Raw genomic sequence first — 23,704 nt, forward strand, 5'->3', positions numbered from 1 at the left:
CCTGTATGGAGATAACAGGTTTTAGCCAAAATCATTTCCCCTCCTTTTGTTTTCCAGCTACATTCGTTCCACCAGTCTCAAAACGTATCCTTTTTCAGTAGAAGTTTCTTTGACCAATCTTCCTAAAAAGCTTCAAACTCAAAACTTTGGGTCATATGTGATTTTTTATACAATCTGTGCACTTTTGTTAACTTTCCATTACAGCAGCTGCAGTAGATTTGATATAGAATATGAGGTTTATATAAAACAAAACAAAACAAAAGATCTGCAACATGTCTCAGCTTTTCAGAAAGAGTGATCAAAGAAAGAGAGCACACACCGAGGACTTGACACCAGTGAAAGTAAACGCAACACAAAAAGGAGGATTGGGCAGGTACTACCACTGCAACCACACCCTGATCACACCTGCCGGCCGACTGATATACAGTGTATTTTACAGTATATTGCACTTGCACAAGATGTTAGTGTTCTCATGCTGGGATTACAATCACAACAAGCTCTTTGCCAAATGCAGTGGGGCTTCACAGGGTTAAAATAAAGATGTGATGGGAAATTAATAACAATTTAAAAAAACCCACTAAAAAAAACCAACAAAAAACAAAAACACAAAAACTCTACACCCCTGGTTAGATTTAGTTAAATAGACCCTTCCTCCAGATGATAACAGAAGATCATTGTGCAATTATAGACCCCGCTCTCCCTGACTGGCTGATCAGCGGCGAAGGTTTAACCCATCAACTGAACGATCCCACTCCACCCGCCCATCATTACCCCCCACTTTGAAATAGAAATCTACACCATCTATGGAACAAAGAAAGAGATACAGTACATAAAACCCAGCATGACACTCTGCTAATTTATAACCGAAAGGGGGCGCATACAGTTACGGGTCTTTTAATCTATAAGGTGTGGGGAGGGAAGACGGAAGAAGCGAGGCACCCTTGAAAAAGAAAACATGACACTGTAGGGATTCAACAGTCAAACTAGTAACAAGAACCAAAAAAAAGAAGAGGTCCTGAATACACGAGTGAAAGGAGACAAGTTACCGACAGGGACCCAGCGAGGACAGGACGAGCTTCGTGTGCTATTTCCATCTATACACTTGCAATCTATGTGCTCCAATGTGCAGAGAGATATTAAACAGCTTCCATTAACACGTCATTATTAACCACTGAGAGAAGTAAAAACAGTACATTTAGCTACGTAGCATAGGCTATGCTAAAAGGTGGAAGTCTGTTGTGTTAACCGGATCCTCCTCCTCTCTTTTCCCTTCATTCTACATTCTTTGCATCCTTCTCATGAAGCCACCATTAACGAGTATAGTTTTTTTTTTAACTTAATATTAAAAACAGTTGGCCTCCACAGGTATTTAGGTAAATACACCTACGGTACACTGTTGCACGTCTTCTTGGCTTTAGTTTAATCCTTGTGTTTAGCCTCGTCTCTCCAGGGAAACGTGTGCAGTAGTGCCAATTTTACAACTGTACAACAAGATCAGACAGAACAGTAGTGCTCGACGCCATCTAGTCAATTCAAAACATTTTTTTGTACTTTTTTGTTTTTCCCTTAAAGAAGCATGTAAAATCTACCCAGAGAAAAGTGTGGTTAACAGCCAATGATAATAATAATAATTATAATAATAATAACAATGAACTGTACAGAGGTTAGCTTTATAGGGTCAAGCTGTTTCTCACTGTAGGGTCTCCTCTTCGTTTTTTTTTTTGGTCTTTTTTAGTATTAGGTGTTTATTTCTATGAATTTTTTGGATCTTTCGACCGTTACATTCAGCTTGGCACAGTGCAGAACTACTCGCACGACGACAGATGACGACAGACTGTGCAAAACGAAAAAGAAAAAAACTAAATAAAATCAACAAACCCGAAGCTACACATTCGAGTCGCGCTGCGGTTTCGCTCGCCGAGGCTTCGCTCAAGACTGCGTTTGGTTGCCTGAATAAGAATATTATCTTGGCTTTTTGTAAATTAAAACTGTTGTCTTCTTTCTTTTATTATATCCAGTAAGAGAAAAAGAGATAAGTCATGATTAGAACGTCGGGGAGAGGGGGGTGGGTAGGTGGAGGTGTGATGGTGGGGGGGCTGGAGCTGTACAAGCTGGGAATATTTATATATATATATATTTATATTTCAGAAACTCCTTCGTGGTTCCAAAGCAGCGACGAGGAGTCTGTTCGCTGTAATGGAATGACAGGCTGTCGGGGTGGGCGGGGGGTGATATTGGCTTCTTCTGTGGTGTCGTCCTTCTGTTCTGCTGCTCTTCAGCTACATAATAAAAATATATATATTAAAAAAAAAAAAATTAGTGAAGTGCATTAGTGAAGACTACTTTCATTTAACTTAAGAAGTTTTCAGTTGTACAATAAATAAAAATGATTTTTAACAGGATATCTTCAGTACTCCTGGATATTAATGAAAGTCTACCATGCCTGGCTTTTGATGCGTTATTGTGTACTTTTAAGAATTGCTGTGTGAGAAAAAACAAAACAAAAACAAAACAAAACAAAAAAAACCTAACAACTACAAACTACTTACTTCTTGTCAGGCTTGCTGCTGCCCCCTCCTCTGATGGACACCGTCTGGCTGTTCTGGTAGAAGCCTCCTCCACTGCGGTTAATGTTGGGGTGGGTGGGGGATGCCACTGGCTGCTGCCCAGGCCTGATGGGTTTGGCTGAGCAGAAGAGGAAGACAAGTTACCTTTAGAAGACGACCGTTTGCAGGCAGCCAATCAGACAAAAGCTACAGTGGAGCCAAAACAGCAGGAATGCACCGAGGCCTGGTATAAGATGAATGTGGATTATTTTGAACTGTTAATCATACAAAGCTAATCTTAGAGAACTTCAGGGGGAAAAAGCAGAGACATAAGCCTAACAGGTTCCCATTAAAGTACCTTTCAACACATATAATCTAAAGAGATAGAAAAAGAAATACTCATATTTGGTATCAAATAATTGAGAAATCCAGTAGATATTAAAAAAAAAATAAAAAAATACACCAACACAAAGCTGGTGTATTTTTTTTTTCAAAGTAAATTCAGCTTTCTATTTAAATGATATTCATATACAGGTTAGCAAAATCTTCTGCAAAACAGCAACACGATGTTCTCCTTTGATCCACCATAAAATTAAAATGTTGACTTTCTGTCGTAATTAAAAGGAAGAATGGTGAGGGGTGTTCCTCGCCCTGTTCATTCCTACTAACCAATCTGGGCTGAATGTCCCCTCCTGGCCATGTTCTTGGCTCTGACGGCCTCTTTGATGCGGTCCACTTCCTGCTGGTAGCGCTTGCGATCGCGGGCGGCGTTCTCCTTGGCTTCCTTCAAAGCAGACTCCAAGGCCTTGACCCGCTCAGCCGTAGCTCGAAGACGCTTTTCCAGTTTAGGAAGCTCACAGCGCAGGTCTGCATTATCACGCACCAGCTGTGGGACAATTTGCGTGAAAACGTGGAAATCATTTAGTCATTTTAGCTTCATACATAAGTGCCAACAAGGGAAGATGAGTTGCGCTACAACAGGCAAACAAAAATATGGCATGAACAAAAAACAAAAAAACAAAAACAAAAGGTGTGCACGTCTGTCTCGTACCTGTTTGTGAACCTTGGTGAGCTGTTCAAGATTGTTCTCAAGAAAGGAAATTTTCTGTTTCTGAGCTGCACTCCCACCTGTGTCATCTGAGTCCATCTCAGCGCTCTGCACAAAATAAAAAACATACAGATGTGACTCATGAACAGAGATTAATATACACGCCTCCCATCTGTCACCACATCCTTGTTTATTGCTGCATGTGATTTTTGGTGTGCTCTCTCTCTTTTTAAACTCAAAGTTCTTCTCTACAGACATAAATATTTCTTGGTAAGCTGCCTGTCATCCTGTGAATGCTCACCTTCTTTACTCGGGTGGCCAGGTCCTGGACAAAGAGTTTCCTCAGGTTGTGCAGAGTCTGCAGCTCTTTAGCCTGAAATAAAAACAGAAAAGTGTATTCTAAACTCATTTGCAGGAATAATGAAACAAACACAGTGTGTTTCCTACAAAGGTGAATCCCATTTTTAATGGTAGTGTGTATGTATGCAAAAGTAAGACACAAGCATGCCAAATAATGCTGTTCATAACATGCTCCTCTCAAAATATTTTAACAGCAGAGCATTTTGTGATAAATTAATCATGCAGCAATAGAATCGGCTGCCCAATGTTTCTTCTGCACCACAAGTCATCTTCAACTCCACAGTACTGGACTGCAGGCTTCTGCTCCTCAGCCTCAGAGAGACCTCAGCAAAGCACAGCTCTCCATCTGTTGTATGTTCTGATTAGAGTGGCGCACTAGCTTTCAGAGGACTTCCAGAGCTGAACAAAGACTACAGAGTGCTGCAGTCCAACACTGTGAGTTGGACTTTGGTAAAACAGAATAACAATGACGACCACTACAGCGAGCCAGCGGAAGAGGAAACGGGGACTAGACTGCTAAAGTTTCAAAATAAGATCAAGGGAGTTAAATATAAAAGCAGATGGCATCCTTCTCCTGGGATTAAAAAGAATACTAAGCTGAGTAGTCAAAGACACCTGGTCAGACTGTTCAAACCCATGTACTTTATTTATCAGACAATTTCAATGAACTCACCACTGTCTCTTCCAGACCCTTCAGGTCCTGTCTGGCCTGCTCCCTCCTGTCCTGCATCACCCTGAAGAAGAACAAAAGAACAATAATACATCACATATGAAATTCTAAAAAACTATAACAAAACTGCGCGTTGACAGAGTTGTTTTTTGTTGCATCTTGAAAGTGAAGAGAAAAACAAACAGAAAATGGCGGCCAGTGGACAGTAAACATACGTGAGCTCGTGCAGCTTGCGGCTCTTCTCCTGATCGGTGGATTTGAGCTTCTCATGCTCCACTCTGAGTCTCTCCTGCTCCAGCATGATCTTCTGATTCAGACTAGAAGAAACAAAATAAAATCATAGTAAGTATGTCTCAGTCAACATATCCAAGTCCTGAGTGCACTTTTTCTACTCTTCTCATGAACCTCCATGCAGTTTCAATTAAACTTTGCATAAATATTTGTTCGACTGTGGGTTTCCATGTCCCACTACTGCATCTATGTGCACAGACAAAGACTGACGACAAAGGCAGCCGGACATTGTAAAGCCTTACTCCTGCAGCTCGGTGATGAGCTTCTCCTTGTTGTCCAGCTCGTCTCTCAGGCTGCTGATCTGTTTCTGATGAGCTTCACGATGGGAGTGGATCTGCTTCTCCACTGCTTCCTGAACACAGACATAAACAGATAATCAGATTCAAAGGAAATTTTCACTGACTAATAAACAAGCAAAATGATAATGGGATACAAAAAATTACCAGGATGACATTTAGCATTAGCATGGGAGTGACATATTTTAGTAACAATAGTCAGCCAAAGGCCGCCACTGAGAACATTTTATGTGGCATTTTATGCACCCACAATTGATCTCACACTATTATATGGCAGGACAAAATGAGACTCAAAGGACCACTTGTTCTTAATGTCTCTTCTGGCCGTCATCAGCTGATGTGAAACAGCCAGCCCAATAAAGGTAAAAACACACACCAACACAGAAATAAGACAATAAAATTAAGAAACAGAAATTAAAAATAAAATACGTGAGTGTGTAATTTTCCTGTCAATAATAAAATACTTCCCTAAAATAAAACTGATGTTTGTTTGTTTTTTAACATCCTGTTTATTGGGAATGAGGAACACACCTTGACTTCATTGGCAGTCTGGATCTCGTTCTCTTTCTCCATAGCATGGACTTTCTCTGCATAACAGAAAACAATTCCCCATTATTCACTGACATCAAAAGGACAAAGTGCTGAATGCATTGTACAAAAGATCCTCAAAGTGAACTCATTATTTTCTGTAGGAAACCACACCGAGTTTAACCAGCCGTGAAAGCTTGTTTATTTCTGCTAGACTGCACGTCGTCTTAACCTCCTAGGACCTGGCGTCCACATATGTGGACATCACATTTTATTTAGACCAAAATACTGAATTTTGCTCTACAAGGGCCTGGTATCCACTTACAAGGACATTATACTGTCCTCATACTTGGCTCTTATTTTTCTTAAAAACAAAAATAAGGTAAAAAAAAAAAAATAAATCTGGTAATTCTTTGTTTTTACATTCATCGGGCCCCAATATGACCAAATATCAAAGAGAAATTAAAAATCCATGCCGTGGAAGAGTTCAGGTCTTAGGAGGTTAAAGCGGACTTTGAGTGAGTGCCAGTGCTTTAATTCCTGCCCTTCCCTCATAGAGTGACGTACCTTGAGCATTGAGCTTGACAAGTTCCTCATTGAGAGCATCCACATTTTCCTCCAACTGCCTCTTCTTCTGCTCCACATTTTGCAGGTACTCAGTCAAGGACTTGATTTTAGCCTCGTGCTTTGGACAGAGGAAAGAGGCACATGTAAATACATAGGTGCCAGTGAAAGCCGTGATTCACTGTGCCGTTTTCGGTTCGTTTCCACATACCTGGGAGATGCGCAGCTGGCAGGCAGCCAGTTCCTTCTCGTTCTCATCCATCTTCTTGTTGCTTTCTGCCTGGGTTCCCTCTAGCTGCTTGCAGCGTTTCACCATCGTCTTCACTTCTGACTTCATCTTGCTGATGTACAGACGGGCCACTGTAAACTCCTCATCAATCAGACCACTGCCACCGTCATGTTGCTGAAATGAAAAACCGACGTTAAGACCACATAGTGGGAAAAGAAATGAGAAAAAGAGGAACAAAAACTGGAAAAGATGGATAGAAGCTGAACCAGAAAGTGCAGAAATCAGCTCAGTACCTTAATGTCATTGCTGCCTACAGCGATGCCAATCTCAGTTAGGTCTTTAAGCAGTGATGACATCATCTCAGTCACCCTCTTCTTCTGGTGGTTGGACATCTCCTTCAGCTTCTGAAGCTCAGAGTCCAGAGATGACAGGATGGACTGCAAGAAAAGAGAAAGTATTAATACAAAGTTAACTGCTATTGAACGATTCAGCACTAACGTTGTCACTGCTCCTCCTTTTCTTCTCTTGGCTGATCCCTTTTAGGGGTCACTGCAGATAAACGACTTCCATCTCATCCTATCCCAACCCAACACCAACCATCTGCACTTCCTCCTTCACTACATCCATACATTCTGTGGTCTTCCTCCTTCCTATCTGCTCCATCTTCAATATTCCTTTGTCCAATATATTCACAACTGTTTCCAAGCTCTTCAGCCTGAGCTGTCCCTCTTGCTTCTTAACCAATATTTGAATTTAATTCAGTGCTATTCTCTATAATACAACAATACAACCGGTGTACTGGTGCATGCGTGTTCATCTTTCCCTGTCAGGCATCTCTCTATCACTGTGTTCAAGTATAGCACATGCTGGGAATATTTTATTGCACTTGCAAGTAAAACTTGTGCAATTAATATTATTTCAGCTGTATGTGAGCAGGTGAACCTATAATTAATAACAGCAACTAGTGACCTACTCACTCTCACACTGAGCTAAAATGAGAGAAGCATGTTATTTATGTTTATGTTATGATGTTATTTATTCTATGCATTTTGATCTAATTAGCATACTGATAGATATAAATTCCATAATCTTATGTTATTTTTTATATGTGTCTGTTAGATTAAAAAAAAAAAAAAAAAAAGTCAGGGAAGCAATATCCAGACGGATTCTGCTGTACAGACACAAGAATGATTTCCAGTCTGCAAGTGGAAAAAACTGGATCAGTGCATGCCAATTAAAGTTTCCTCCACATTCTCTGACCCTGCACACGACAACTTATGTGGCCAAAAGGCTACTACTACTACAGGCATTGCTCCCTCACTCCTCTGCTGCTTTTTCAATACGTTCTTGTAAACAGGCATTGAGACTTATTTGAGGGTGTAATTACCTTTGTAAAATCATAAATTAATGTTTTTGCCTTGAGGCACGTAATAAGAATGAAGGCATTTAGTCAATCTGCCAAGTACTTCTCCACTTTATGGAACATGGTTCAGTTACTTACAGAAACAAAGGTTCTGCAGCACCAATTAATATGCACATGTTTGCCGGGTGAATGTGTGTGTCAGTTCTAGTTTTTAATCCCCGCAGGTTTTAAAGGCTTTAATTATAGCGCTGTGTCTGTGTGTTGCATATTAACATGGCCACTATAAAGGACACGTAAAAGGCACCTGAATGAAATTAAAGTATCACTGAGTCTATGAGCATGCTGATATCTGTTCCGGGCTCACCGATTTCTGGCTGAGCTCCTCGCTGATGGTCTCAAACTCCTTGGTTTTATCCTCCACCTCTTGGCTCTTCTGGTCATAATTGACAGCCAGCTCTTCCAGAGCCTGCAGCACCTCCTTCACCTCCTCCTTTGAGGCTTCGTTTTCCGCCTGGAGGCGGTTCAGCTCTGTCTGGAGGTTCTCATGATCACGGCGGGAAGAGGCTAGAAGCTGGATGAAGGAAAAGCAGCTTAACTTTGTTTTATTCTTTTAAACGTGTCATTGCAACAATAAGGAAAGCTGACTGCATTTTAAGTCCAATAAAAACATTTTTCATAGTGATGTGACAGCTTCACGTTTTTCCTCGCTCCTGTGAAGCTACAAAGATCACGAGTTCACTCTGCATCTGTGCCTCCACGCCACCTGTTAGACCTCCAGTACTCACCTCCTCCTGGTCCAGCATCTGTTGCTTCAGCTTCTCAGCCAGCTGGCTCTGCTGGTTGATTTCCTCATCCTGTAAAGGGTAAAGACAGACGGCAACATCAGCATTTACGCCAGGCCAAACACCACAAGTAGACAATTACAAGGTGAAAGACCACTGGTTAAACAAAGAATGGTCTGGATGATTAAAGGAACATTTTTCTCATTTAATAACTGAAGATTTTCAAAAGAAGACTCAGACTTCTACTTCCCAATGAAAAGGAAGCAGAATAAAGTCTGACGGGAATCAATCTTTAGTTACTGGTATAACTTAACTGTTGTCGCATTTTCACATTTACTAAGTAGTAATTGTTTAAAACCTGTCACACACAGGTTGACAAACGCACCTTATCATCCAGCTGTTTATAGAGTTTGGCCAGCTCTGCTTCACACTTGTCCTTCTCCACGTCAGTGAGCCGAACGCCGGGCACGTTGGGCGTGGAGGCCGCCTTTTCGTTTATAACATTATCCAGGGCCAGCACCTCGGCGTTGGCTTTCTCCTTATCAAACTGCTCCTCCACTGGCACGCTCTCACCTGAGGAGCAGCAGGAAAACGTGTGTTCAGTAGATGGAAGAAGAGTTGTTTCTTTCATGCGCACATAAACGGCACTGAGAAAGGATTAGACGACAGCCTCACCATTTCTCCAGCGGTTCAGCTCATTCTCCAGCCACGTGATGGTGTTCCTCAGGGTCTTGTTCTTCTCCTTCTCTCTCTCATACTTCTGCTTCCACTGCTCTGCTGTCAGCTCAATGTTCACTGTCACTGTGTTCTTGATGGTCTTTGCTCTGGATTATGAAGAAATACATTTTTGTTTTCCACCAGAGAAAAACCTCATGCATCATTATTCATTACAAGGAAAATAGCACATAAATGCACCATCTGAAACTTAACAAGTATTTTTTTTATAACTTTATATTCTGCTTTGTTGTAAATCTGATATTTATAATTACATTTTCTAATGTAGTTGCTTAATTTATATGAAAACATTTTCTGTAATGTCAAAGTGGGACGTGAAGCGGATTTGTTTTGACAAAACCAACACAGTTGAAAATTTTCCATCAGCCTACTGACCTCTGCCCGAACATTAGGGTGGTTTTGGTTTCAGCCTCATTAAAGGAGGAAGGTGAGCAGCAGATGACAATGGTGGTTCGACAGTTACCGCCCAGCGAGTCCTGCAGGATACGGGTCATCTTGCTGTCTCGGTAAGGGATGTAAGCCTTGAAATGGGCAACAAAAAACATAAAATTCAATGACAGAAAAGCACACTTGTATTCAAACACAAGTAAAACATCAGCTCTGCAATTAGTCCCATAAATATGAAATTAGGATTACTAATAACTAAATGTTTTATAGTCATCACATATAGCTCAATTCCCTGAAATAAAATTAATAAATAAAAGCTTTAGAGAAAAAGAAAAGCTTTTTTTTTTTTTTTTTTTAAACCACAGCACATGTGTAGTCACTGACATTAGTGACTAATATCAGTGACAGGATAAGATATGCATCAGGTTCTCAGAGAAGGTGGCATTGTCAACAGAGATACTCAACCTTTTCGACAGAGGACACTTTTGAAGGACAGGCGCAGTCAATTAATATATTTACCAGAAATTAAACAACCAATAAAAAGTGAAGAAACATTAAAAGGCCTGGAAGTCAGCTTTTTTCAATATGATTTACCTACAAATTTACAGCATATATTAACAATACTAACTAGGTAAAATTTCTTATTCTTTCGGCCCCTCTCTTATTAGGTATGGCCACAGTAGATCACCTACTTACTCAGCCTATCCTTAACACTCTCGTCTGTCACACCAAACCTCTCAGGTCTTCCTCTTTTCTTCCTGCCTGATCTCATCACACACAAAGATAGCTACCAATCCTACAAGTTTCTGGGCTCAGTCACTCAGTTTGAGTCATATTGAATAAAACATCAACCCTTTAATGTTCTGCTCAACCATTTGGTAGGGCATTTTGAGTCCTTATATTGTTCTGAAACAGCACTGACATTAACTTGACCTGCCTGAGCAACTTCTACCACTTGGTTTTGATAGGTTATTTTTAAAAGAATCAACTGGATGTCAATATGTCTTTTAATGGTTAGCAATGACAAAGCTAACCACTAAAAGACATATTGAATGCTTGAAATGTGGACAAGTTGGGTACATTTTTTTGGTCATGAGGCATGGTTTAGGTTAGAGGCATCGCTGTTGACGACAATACCCCATCAGCCTTTTACAGCTGAGGGTTAAAAACCTTTATCCGCCTATATTACAGGTCTCACAAGTTTAGAAAAAAAAAAACAGACATTTAAATAATAACTTGATATATGATTCACATTTATCCAAATGGCTAAGCTGAAACGGCCTCCTATACATCACACTCCTACACACAGTAACGGTAAGCAAGACATCTGTGGACAATAGCTCATTTGTTTTACACCATTGCCCGCCTCAGGTTGTTTACAAAGCCAAGAGTCTCTACATCAGACCAATCGTTGATCAAAATGAAAAGGGTGAAATCAGAATGAAAATTGCTGGGAGAAATGTTTTTGCTTTTTTTTTTTTTTTTTAAATCTGCGCAAGTGTTACTGCAGCACAAAGAACCTGTAGAAGGCTGAAAATGTTACTTTCACATCAAGACCACAGAAAAGGACTGTGGTTTTTCAACAAGCACACCAAGCCTGGGGTTGTGCAGCTGGTCGGTACCGACTTTGCTTCTGTTTACTACAATAACAGTAATGCCTGTCTGCTTCAAAATGCAACAGAAGCATGAGGCAAAAGAGCATAGCCTGAGGTTATAACAGATTTAATGCTTATTATGCTGAATACACCACATTATGCTGTGAAAACCAAATTATTTTTCATAATGTTTTGAACCAAAGACAGACTTCAGATATAAAACACCTTTAGCAAATGGATAATTATTCATCCAAAATAAATAATAAAAATCCTAGACACGATCAAAAAATACTCATAAACAGACCTCTTAAAAAGGAGAAATTGGCACACATTTGAAGCATTCTTAAAAGCGGGGCTTTTCATAGCATTTAGGGAGCCGGTATATGATTGAGGGCCATAAGGGAACTTTTAGTAAATGCCTCAAATGCTTTGTTTTTTGGGTAGTTTTTGCAGGTTTGTAGTTCTTCAGTAATTTGTGAGGTGACTACTACATTCTTTGACATCAGCTGCATTTGCACGTGTTAGGATGGTGGGACGTTCAAGTTTAAATGGAAGAAAAAAAAATACTCCTTTGTTTTACACTGTTGAATCACAGTAAGAGTCTAAAATCTATAACAAAGTAGTACTGACCGTTCCTTCAGCCAATGCAGAGATGACATTTCCCAGGGATGACAGGGACTTGTTGATGTTCTTGGCTTCATCCAGCACTGCTCCCTCAGCACCTGTTTTACTGACCTGAGAATCACAGAATAAATAAAGTTCAATAGTCAACAAAAAGAATGGATTGTAGCCCGAATTATTTGCCACTACATGAAAAAAAAAACAAAAAAACAAAAGGAACAATTTATATTACAATAATTTATCACTAAGTTACTGCTAGAGCAGAAAGAATACCAGAATGAATACCACTGAGGTCAATATGTAACAAATGTTCCAGCTTACCTTTTCACTACCAGCCAGATCTACCAGGTACAGCTTTCCACTGAGCTTCTGCTCTGTTTGAGTATTCTCCTGTTTAACGTTGATCAGGAAGATACTGTGACTCCTGGAGCTGTGCTCGTTCATGTCTGAGGGAGAGGCGACATTGGGTCAGACATCATCAGCCTATAAAATACAAAATCTACAGTAAATAGATTCATGACAGAGGGTGGTATCTTACTTGTAACTGCTACATGTCTGTTAGCTTTTCCTTCATCAATTGTATCCATGACCTCCTCTGGGCTGCAGACAAATCTCTCAGTGCAGCCCTTTAAAAAAGGAAAACATGAGGTTAGACTCTTTGTCTTCTCTTTCCAGCAGGTTTTACCAGTTTGTTGAAATCTGATATATATGAGTAGGTCTCACCTTGACATAAGGTACTCTGTTTTTGTCTTCGTGCACTGACAAATTGGTCTTTGACACTGGAAGTAAATTGGAATAAATCAGCCTTACAAACTAATTTTGAACTATAAACATTTAATTCAAAGGCATTATAAAAGACAAAGCCATGACATTAGAAAGAATCCTGAAATGAAATCTATAGACGCAACAGAAATGGCAGGGAAAAAGCCTTTAAAACCATAAAACAGCAAACAAGTGCTTTTTGTTTTGTCAATATTTGACTGGCTTCTCTGTATAAGTACATTCCAGTGACCAGTCAAATTAAATTAAATTTAGATAACATTTCAAAATTACTGTCTAAATCAGTGCCCTGTGGCATTTCACAATGCTGCCAAGTGGCGAGACTTGTAGATGTATTGAAACTTATGGACCCATTATACTCGCTGTTCCTGCACTGGCCATATAAAGGCCCTTTATCCGACCAGAAAGTTTTATTATTCATATCTTCATGTGTGTTCAGTCTTCTGCCATTTCTACATCTTCACTGTCTTGGACTTCTAAACCATTTCCTTTTAGATCGTTTACAACAAACAAAGCCAGAAAAACCCAATCAGCAAGAAATATGACGACCTGTAACTTTTTTACAATTAATAATAAAACACGTAGTTTATTAAAAAAATGACGACAAAACCTTATTATGCAATGTAGGGCAATATAAGAACTGGTACTGTGAGAGATTTAAGGCACAGCACAACTGACACAACAAAACACTGAGGATCAGCTTCTGCAGCTCATTTTGATATGAATATATAGTGTGTACTTGTACTGTTAGCATAACACGCATGCTACGCACTTGTGTAGTAGTGATTTTTGATAATACAGTGCATCTTGAATTAAAGATGGCAAGTTTCTTTCTTTACCTTTACCTGCAATTTTCACTGAGACAGTGAAGATGGCAATTCAAGATACGTAAAACAAGGCCACAAACTCACATGTTAACAAGCTTGCTAGACCTCAGTAAGCATCAGTAAAATCACTTGTCCTGACTCTGCATCCTCATGCAACCAACTAAAAACTGCCCCTCCCTTTGGTCATCTTTCTATTTCTGCTATCTTGAGTCAAGATGCCAGCGACTTGGTAAAGAAAGTATACATCATCCCACTATTCATAGAGCACTTTATAAAGTTGTACTTGACAGTGTAAACATATATGACTCAAAATGTGTAAGCATGGAAATACGTGATTAAGATCAAATAAAATACAAATAAACAAAAGAAATATTTCTCTTGAAACAGCCTGCTCCTATGCTTAGTTTTTAGATGTTTTTATACATTGTTGCACTTACAAAATTACCTACATTTGCAATTCTGTACATATACAGCTAACAACTGCCACACCGTGCTTCTAACTGCTGCTCATTAATTTCCATTTCACAGACTTCTCCTTTGACATGTGTTACCAAAGTTTGGTACAATTAGAGGAGATGAGAAATGTTTGACACTTACCGTCCAAAAGGTCCCGGATCTTGTCTAAGTAGATTTCAAAATATGAAACCTGTAAACAGATAAACAATCTCATTATGCAGGGCCAAACTGAAGGAACAAACTAAACAATCCAGATGCACACTCATCGATCTGCCTTACTCTAAGAGAAAGATGTGCGAAGGTCTGAAGAGTGTAGTTTGTAATTGTTTCTTGGATCTTTTTGATTAAATGATTTAATTCATTTCTTCACACATACTTCAAATACAGCAGCAGCAGACAGTTAAAATCTGGTACTTAGTACAGTTTCACAGTAAGGGCTTTAACATAAGAGCAGAGCTCAAAGGAGGTGGGTCAAACAGGAAATATGACATTGCAGTTCAAAGCATATCACCCTTCTCCGTCTCTTATATTGTCTCAGGCATAAGAAACACAGAATAACCGCAGGCTACAAAAAAAGAAGGAACTAAGCAGCTTGTCTCTTGCACTCATAGTCTCAGATCTTAGCTATATATCTGAAAATGTAACTTCAGTTTTAAGGAGTAAAAACTGCACTTTTTATAAAAAACTTTTTATCTGTTGGATCACTGTATTGTGCATCCCGTCTTCTTACTTTGATATGAAACTCTAGGTTTTCGTCCATGGAATAGATGTAGTTGAAGATGTCTTGCACTATCCTGGGGATAATTCCCATTGAATCTGTGTCATGGAGATTCCCCTGGGAACACAGAACAAATTACTGTAATGTCTCAAAGTCAAATGAAAATTTTATTGAAGACAAGACTTGGAGGCCATCCTTACCTCCATGGTGTGTGTTTTACCAGATGATGTCTGCCCATATGCAAAAATTGTCCCATTATAACCCTCGAGAACATCTACAAGAAAACCCAAAACAACTCAGAACTTAGTAAAGCAAAGATTCAACTGATCTGCTGTGTAAATGCCTGTAAACAAAGAAATATAAAATGATTACAAAAATAAAAGCGACCCCTCACCTTTTACAATCTTTTGGGCGCAGGCGTTGTACACTTGTTCTTGTGTTGTATTTGACTGAAACACTCTGTCAAACATGTAAGGTTTACCCTGCAGGGGGAAAAAAATAAGAAAAAAAAGGAGGAGGAGTATTAATGACAGTAAAAAAAAGAAAAAAGAAAAAAAAGAAAGCCAATAATCTGCAATCTCTGAAAAATAAACCGACTTGCGTTTTGTAAACAGATGTGTGTACAATAGTTTCTTTCACTAACAGACACAATAGGAATTCACTACGGACCATGTTCCCACCCAGAATCGGATAGGTGTTTCCTGATGGAAGCTGACCAGCAGGCTGTAAGTTATACAAATTTAAAAAAATGTCCAGCAGCAGCAGCAGCATAGATTCATCTACAGTAACTCAAAGATAGACATGGGGACCCACTACACAATATTATTTACTTGGATTACTAAATAATACTTTGTTACAATAAATAACAGATGAGTAATCAGCTGCTTATGCAAACAGTTTCTTGCTACAGATGTTCTGCACTTGGTGACAGTAGTTCTTCTTCTGCAGTCTTTCACAGCACAGTGGAGCAGCCCACTAACTGCCTCTCCACCTGCTGCAAAAGTTCTGTTTTTTGTGGCCTTCTAGCTTACAACATAAGGCCTACTAGGGCTGGGCGATATGGCCTAAAATCAATATCACGATAAATTGAGCAGTTAACCTCGATAACGATAAATGGACGATAACCACCCCAAGTGCCAAAAAAAACAAACGTTTTTTTTTTTTTTTTTATTTGATGGAGCTGTGGCAGGCAGCATAGTTCCTCCAGTTATTTTGATAATATTATTCCCCCTAGACCTATTCATTGCAATTATATTATTACCACTTTAAAGGACTGTAAAATGTCACTGAAAATAAATGAAGACATTCAGGGCCACCGTAAGTAAGTACTTTTAGTGGTTAAGATTTATTAACTGAACAAAATAAAAAGTGTAGGATACAATATGTAACCATGCTCTCTAAAAAATGTGTATCCCTTGTAAACAAAATAGTTTAATAATAAATATGTTTCACATTGGCTATTCACAAAATAAACAATGATTGTGCAAATGTAATGCCATCATGGACAAAGGCCTATCTCTGCTAAGGCCTTGAGGTACTATAACTTGTAAACAAATAATGTCACAAACACAAATGTCAATTGAACACAGAAAAAACTATAATAAATACTAAGCACTGCCATGTGACTAGTGAAAACTATAAACTCTTAAACAAAAACTTGTGCTGCAGGTGGTGGAAGAGGTTGGTTGTGTTACCTTGACTTGACGCAACAGTCTTTTTGCAGAGTTTACATTTAACAATTTTTTGATCAATATCATCCTTGTTGAATCCAAAATGTTGCCAAACGATTGATGATGCATTTTTTTTTTTGTTAACAAGCGTCTCCTCTTCCTCCTCCACCAGCTCTACCTCCGTCGCTGCTGCTTCAACATTTAAATTGTCCTCCATTTGTTCACCCGTGTCTCGTCTTGTTATGCTGGGTTTATGCTGGGCTTACACTGTGCGATTTTTGGCCCATTTTGAGCCGATTTTTGAGTCGTGCGACCGTTTTGGCGATCGGCCCGATTTTGGCCTTCATCGTGCGTCATGCATCGTATAGTATACGTGGGGTAACGAGAAGCGATTGACACCTCACGACGAGCTCCCGATCATCAATCGCTTGGTCGTCGCGACCGTCGTGAGGGTGTCACCGCAGTTTGTCACACTGCGCACGCGCAAACACAAATGTCAGCGAAAAAGACTGCGCGGCACGGCAGTGCAGCGTGTGATCTGGACACAAGCGATGGACGCACAACTTGTAGAACTTTGGAAAGCTCATCCGAGCCTTTTCGATGTGGCCTCACAAAATGATCACGACCACAACAACCGTGAAAATAGTTGGATCTACACTGCTGCTCCATCACAGCTGCCTGATCAATGTTTTTCATTAGCAATTTAGCAAAGTTGATGGTGGTGGTGTGCGTGTCTGTGTGAGTGAAAGACAGAGAGGGAGAGCGAGCGACAGAATTTCTGTTATAACCTTCATTTTATGTACGCACAGTGTGAGCACTCAGGTCGCATCAGAGCATCGGGCCGTATAGTGTGAGACCCTGCATCGTGACCTATGAACTTCTAACCCCTGTCAATCGTACAGTTTGAGCAGGAGCTGACTCGCGCGACTGAAAAAAAAAAAATCGCACAGTGTCTGCTCAACAGGTAGTAGAGTCATGTGACTCCACCCCGTCAAGTCTGTAACGTAGCACAGCGTCTTAAAGGGACATGAACATCGCCAACCTGCACATGCCTTTTCTTTTTTTTTTTAAATACCAAATTTACCGACATGGGCAAAATGACGTCGATGAGAGTCATAAATTTCGGTAACGATAAATTTTTGATATATCGCCCAGCCCTACCATCATAATGGTAGATGGTGATGTCAGGGTGGATCCCTGATCGTGACACAAGAGACTCGCCAGAACATGGTTCTAATCAGCCTGCCAATGGCAGAACATGACACCAGAAGGACTAGCTGGTAAGCAGTAACTGAACCTTAAAAATAAAGAGTGGCAGCATTGTTCACCAGCAAAATCATTAATGGTTGTAAAGTCTACGTGTGGGGAAACACTGTTAATTGTACTTTAGGTGTGTTTCATCAGTTGTTAAGTGTTTAAAAGCATTTTTTCCCCAAACACATTTTCCTTTTTTTTTTCTTTTTTTTAAGAGAGAAAACTGAAAGATACCAGGAAATGTATTTTAATAGGAGGGATGTCATCTGATGTTGGACAAAATAAATAAATAAACCTAAACTAAAACCTTGGCGGCTTTTATACTGTTGTATTTTTTTACTCTCCACCCAATTCAGCCTTTGTCAGCTGCACTCTAGTTAACCTCTAAATGCTTGCATTTCCCATCTAATATAGCTTTTCTCATCCCACATCTCTCTCCCAGCATTTGAAATAAACTAAAGTATACCCTGAGCTTTTAGTGCTAATTTAAGAGCCATCCTGCTTCAAAAAAGCCAAGTGTATCTCACTCTGACCCACAGGCTAGTCAAAACTTCAAAGTAGACTTTCAGTCAGATAGCAATCAATAGCTGGCAAGATGACGAAGTGCAAGATGAGGAAGAAGATGATGAACTGCAGGGCGATAAAACTAATGCTACAAGCAAATCTGAAGTTCAGCTGGGATGGCATGCTATCTCTGAAGGTTTGGATCTCTCATCTTGTTTTCAGCCGTACAGGCAAGGACGTAGCTGTGATGTGTTAACAGTCTGAGCACAAGAGAGCCTCATTAGTGATAGCCCAGGTTAAAAACAGACATGGCAGCAGGTAAGTTACTGTCAGATTCAGCGTTAACACCTGTTTAGGAAGATGAAAATGACAACAAGCAACTGCTGTCACCTTGAAGGCTCCACTTACTAGCTTACTAGTTTGAGGCCAGGAATAAAAGCAAACACATTCACTACTCAAGGTGAAGTCACAGATACTTCATAGCCTGGCAGCAAACGCAACAGCCTGTTTACCGGTGTTGGAATCATTCAGACGACTGCAGCTGTGCTTAGATGTCCTCAATTTGCACACCGGCTCATAATCCCCTCCTGACAGACGGTCGCATCTAAAGCACAGCTCTGTGCAATACCTACCGGCAGCATCTTAAGACATTTGTAATTCATTCCAGTTAGCCACATCCCGGAAACTGACCCAAAACAAGAGTGCTGAGCCACTATCAGGACTGCCAGACGCTGTCAGCAAACAACAGAGCTTGACTTTAAAGTCCTCATTGTTACCTGCACTTATGTCTAATGGGATTACTGTGTGTAATTGTAACTGCAGTGAAATGTATTGTTAGAGTATTTATGAGTGCTCTGTCACACCCCTTGCTTCCTGATGGTTTTCTATCAGGCGTATTAAGTTATATCTTAGACAATAGAGCTACAATTAGATTATTCTACCAACACCCAATGCATCTTAATATTCGAAGCATGATACAGCCATGGGGTTTTTTCCCCAAATCTGGATTTTTCTTACATATGGCAGAAAAAAATAAAAGGTGTTGACTGCTTTCACTCTTCTCTGTCATCTGTTTAAGTGCTGCTGTCACAAGGACAGAAAATCTTCAAACCATTTCATATCATTTCTGTTTCAATTTGCTCCTTTTGCATATTTTTTTAACCTGATTTCGCCGTTTTGTCCAGTTTTATTTTACTTAGCTTTTTTATGTTATTTAGATTTTTTTGTTGTTATGGTTAATGTTTTGGCTGCTGGAACACAGTAAGTTCCCATGGTTTGGTATAAATACAGTATATCTGATTTATCTCATCTTATATGTTGCATAAGCACTTTTTTTATCCTGTGTTTCTCCATACTAGGGTTTTCACAATTAAATACATAAATATCAATACTCCTGTATTAAGTGATACTAAAAATTTATATCGAATTAAAATACACCTTTGCAACAGTATCGATACCAACAGCCGATTCACAACTTCACACAACACTGCTGCAGATAGACGATGAACGTTAACTATGTGTTTATTCTTAACTTTTTCATACTGTTCTTCTTCTAAAATAATTCAATTATTTAGAGAGTAAGTATTACCGGTATTGGTGTTTGTGACCTAGGTATCAGTGCCTAGGTTCTGAAACATATTTTACCTTCATGATCTGTGATAAAATGATCCAAATACTCTGTAAAAACTTCTAAATACTTATTTTATTAACTAACTTCAAATTGGGAAAGAAAAAATTAAAATTAACAGGTTAAATTACCAAGTTTTCGAGAGATGACTTTGCCATCACTTCGGTTGTTGCAGGGTGGGGTCAAAATCTTCCCCTTTGTGAAAACAATATGGTATCAAATATTTCCTGAGGTATCAGTACAGAGTTTCAAATTCTAGTATTGTGACAACCCTACCAAACACATCAATCTTACTTGGGCAGACCATCCAACAATACTAGCGACTCATTTTAGCGTTTACATGTGTAATCAAAAAGTTCTCGTTTTAAGAGTTTAGTTGCTGCTAACCACCTAGCCGTCTAGGAGTCCTAGGACGTAGGACCTACTTCAGTGCTGCCACCTTACTCTACAGCTTGCGTCTGTCCTTGGAAATTCTATGTGAGCTGGAAGGTTCCTCTAACAGCAGGTGAAGGACCAGGTGTGGTCATGTCATGGCCACATTTCCAGAGCAGAACTATCCACCAACTGCCACCAGCAGCTCACTTGAGAAGCATCTTATTATAATGTTTAGTTATTTCCCACTGGGAAAAAAAAACAATTCCAAGAGGAGAAACTAGTGTGTAGCTCTTTATCCACCACACATGCACTCATATACATACAGTACATACAGTACATATAATTTTTTATACAACATTTCCTTTTATATCCTCTTTTGAATAATTTTCCTCCCATTTATCTTTCACGCTTTTGCAGTACTACACTTTGTAAAAGTACCTCAAAGCTGTTCTTGAGGGACATCTGAGGCTAATGTATGAAAATAGCAAACGTAAAAGCAAAGGAAGGGGGTGACGACCTGATCTTTCTGTGTACCACTGACGGAGAACGAAAGAAAGCATGAATAATTCACCTGCTGCACACTCACACTAGGATGGCAAAGCTTTCTTGGCAAATCAAGCTAGTTACGACACCCATACCACCTCATCTGGAAACTTCATCTACCTCTCGCTTTCAAGCCAAAAGACTGGGAGTACCTAAAAGTGAGCTACAGGGGAACTCTGATGTATTGCGTGAATTCCTCCGAAAAGACAAAGTGTGTTGGTAATCAGCTAATATCAAAGCTAAAAAGGAGCATTAAGCACTATCAAAATGGTCTGCACTGGTCTAGCTGCTTCTCTTTACAGCTGGAAGTGTGGGCACTGATGCTGAGGTATCAGTCCCAGCTCAGAGTCCATGCCCTGAATTGTTTCAAAAAGGACAAAGTATGAGCTAAGAGCATCTGCAAAACAAAATACATCACCATAGTAATTACCCTCCCCACCCGCAGTGGTTGCCCAGCGCCCACTTGCTCTGATTGGTCCAACAGCTGGTAACCAGGAGAGAAAAACACCAGGGGATTACACAGGATCCCTGAGCTGCTGCCGGTCCTGTACTTCTCGAAGCAGATTTACCAACAGAGACGATTCGCTTCTGGCTCGCAACACTTGCGTCTCTCAAAATCTGCACTGGTATTTTGCCACTATGACTGGCACTCTGAACTGGGCAGGGCTGCATCATGCCTTAGCTGCACAGACAGTGTGCCTGCTATTAGCTGGAGGCCTGAAGTCATTGTCAGCAAAACTATTCAAGAACTCAGCACACAGCTCTAACGGTCATCTCTGTTTTTGCTTGACAGGAAATGAATGGCTGTGTTGTACTCTACAATCACCACCTAAATTAGTAGTTTTACTCGAGAAGACGTGACTCAAATTCACGACAAGTTTCTATTGCCTTGTAATCTCTCTTAAAGCTGTATTTCCATTGGTGATCAGATCATATAAAGATAGCAAAGTCCACAAAGAGTGAGGCAGTTTGCCGTCAAGAAAAACTAATATTTAACCACGTTTTCTTCAAATAATATGCCACTCCCTTTCACCTGTTGAGCATACACTGTAAAATTTATATGTCAGTTCAGGTTTAGGGCTGTTTGCTTCTTAATTACAAGTAACTGTGAAATACATAAAGATCGGGTAACTTCCTTTTGTGTAGAGGCATGCAATGGCAGGGCATCAAGTTGTGTGAACAGCTCCTGCTCTAGACATGCTTTACAGGCCTGCGATGACAAAGCATCAAGTGCACATTATTTGCAAATGGTTCTCAAGTCAAGTTCTTTGTTGGTTTAGTAAAATGGAGGTAACGTGGTACTGCAAGGCATTTCCTTCTTTTGTTGTGATGGTAACTGTTCCAAAGCCTTTTATCCTTATCAAGTGCAAGGGGGGTAATTAAACTAAAGACAAAAAACTCTAGTTTAAACATCCTGAAAAGAGAACACATGGATTTTATAAGATAGCACTGCAATGTGTCCAGTCACTTTAGTCCAACAGACTACAACTGGCCTGCATGATAATGGACATTTCCACTCCCAGTTATTGTGTGTCCACGTTTCCTCTTCCTCATTCCCACCCTCATATCCAATACTCTGATAAACGTGCATGGTCTGCAGAAGGGTTGGTTCAACAGCCAGCTAGTCGGCTATCTGATGTTAGCTCTGATTAAGCTACAGTATTAATACTAGCCAGCTAGCCGAGGCCAGCTAATCTGTCAACTACCAGCTGGCCTAGCCTGCTAGCCACTACCAAATCAAAGCTGGCTTACGCTTTATGCTGACGCAAACTGTTCATAATAGAGTTATCGTTACAGATGCACACTCTATGAATAATTTATATCGTTATAAAATTGTAGTTTGTAAGGGATGGGACTGGCAGGCAAGCGCGCGGCCGCCGACGACATTTTAACCTGTCGCTGTGTTTGTGGCTTTGTTGAATGACAGCTCGCTAGCAATGACAGGGCAACCGCGAGTGGTGACATTTTTATGACAACAACTACTGGGCTTTGTTTCCGAAACGTGGAATTAAATCCTGCCGGAGTCTGTATATAAAATTAAAGCTGAAGACTTAGCACGTTATATGTGAGCCACTGAATCGAGGCGCCAGCCGAGGGCCAGCGAAACAACGCAACCGTGAGCAGGTTAGCGCCGCTAGCTACCAGGCTAAGGTGCTAACTGCCGTCAACGAAAGACAAAAATGGCGTACGGCTGCCAGTGCCGGAGGGCTCTGTCAAACAGGTAGCAACACAAATCAACTCACCCCGATAATGACGGTATCTTCCCCTTGAAACTTGGGAATGTACTTGTCGCCCCTGGTCACCTCGGAGCTGTTCAGGGGCCTAAAACGGCACATCACTTTGATGGTGCACTCCGCCGGGTCGGCCATCTTCCACGGTTCAAGAATGGAAATTCACGAGAAGAATTAAAGTATATACTGGATCTCAGGGGCGGCCGTGAGAGGCGAAAAGGGAGGCCGAGCCCCTCTGTCCCAATCTCAGGTTCTAGAAAGGGCGATGATCAGTTGGACATTAGACAAAAATCCTTGTTTTTCCACTCAGTCACTTCCCCCCGTCCTGTTAGGAAGCCATGATACCGGTGGATCAGCGGCTGGCCACCTCACCCCTCCTGCTACCGTGGATGTGGATCACAATGACGTCACCCCGGCAGGCGCTCCCCTCCTTACTGTTTTTCTGTAGTGAAATCTTCATTAATCAGCAAATACACACAAAAGCTCACAGCAGCTGCCCAAAGTATTTAAAGTATTTGTACCTTGCTGCCACTTTTCACTTGTACTTAATTTCAGATCATTTCTTGTAGTCATCACTCAATACTTTGTATTTTAAGTTAAAAACATGGCACACCTGTAATTATTTTTTAATAGATGAGAAATTAGAACAATATAGAAAGCAATCAGCATTAAAATGATGTATGAATAAAACTGGTGACACAGCG

At 40.2% G+C, this 23,704-nt stretch overlaps 1 protein-coding gene across 1 annotated transcript; it reads right to left on the reverse strand.

Moving 5' to 3' along the window:
• Positions 1–1,686: 1,686 nt before the first annotated feature.
• On the reverse strand, positions 1,687–23,397 carry LOC146687194 (kinesin-1 heavy chain). The gene is made up of 26 exons (XM_085439812.1): positions 23,013–23,397; positions 15,191–15,278; positions 14,997–15,070; positions 14,809–14,913; positions 14,220–14,268; positions 12,739–12,794; positions 12,554–12,641; positions 12,337–12,461; positions 12,025–12,129; positions 9,788–9,933; positions 9,353–9,501; positions 9,063–9,250; positions 8,681–8,749; positions 8,260–8,466; positions 6,826–6,969; positions 6,515–6,706; positions 6,307–6,424; positions 5,743–5,798; positions 5,158–5,267; positions 4,840–4,941; positions 4,628–4,688; positions 3,896–3,967; positions 3,598–3,702; positions 3,216–3,432; positions 2,550–2,685; positions 1,687–2,279 (listed from the first exon to the last, which is right to left on the reverse strand). Exons 1-26 carry the CDS (start codon positions 23,136–23,138, stop codon positions 2,276–2,278), a joined length of 2,892 nt encoding a protein of 963 aa, XP_085295938.1. The 5' UTR covers positions 23,139–23,397; the 3' UTR covers positions 1,687–2,275.
• Positions 23,398–23,704: the final 307 nt, after the last annotated feature.

The sequence above is a fragment of the Copadichromis virginalis genome, linkage group LG18 (assembly GCF_057382275.1).
Source record: "Copadichromis virginalis isolate Kocher_CV1m ecotype Utaka linkage group LG18, C_Virginalis_male_GT1.1, whole genome shotgun sequence".
In the NCBI taxonomy this organism is placed as follows: domain Eukaryota; kingdom Metazoa; phylum Chordata; class Actinopteri; order Cichliformes; family Cichlidae; genus Copadichromis; species Copadichromis virginalis.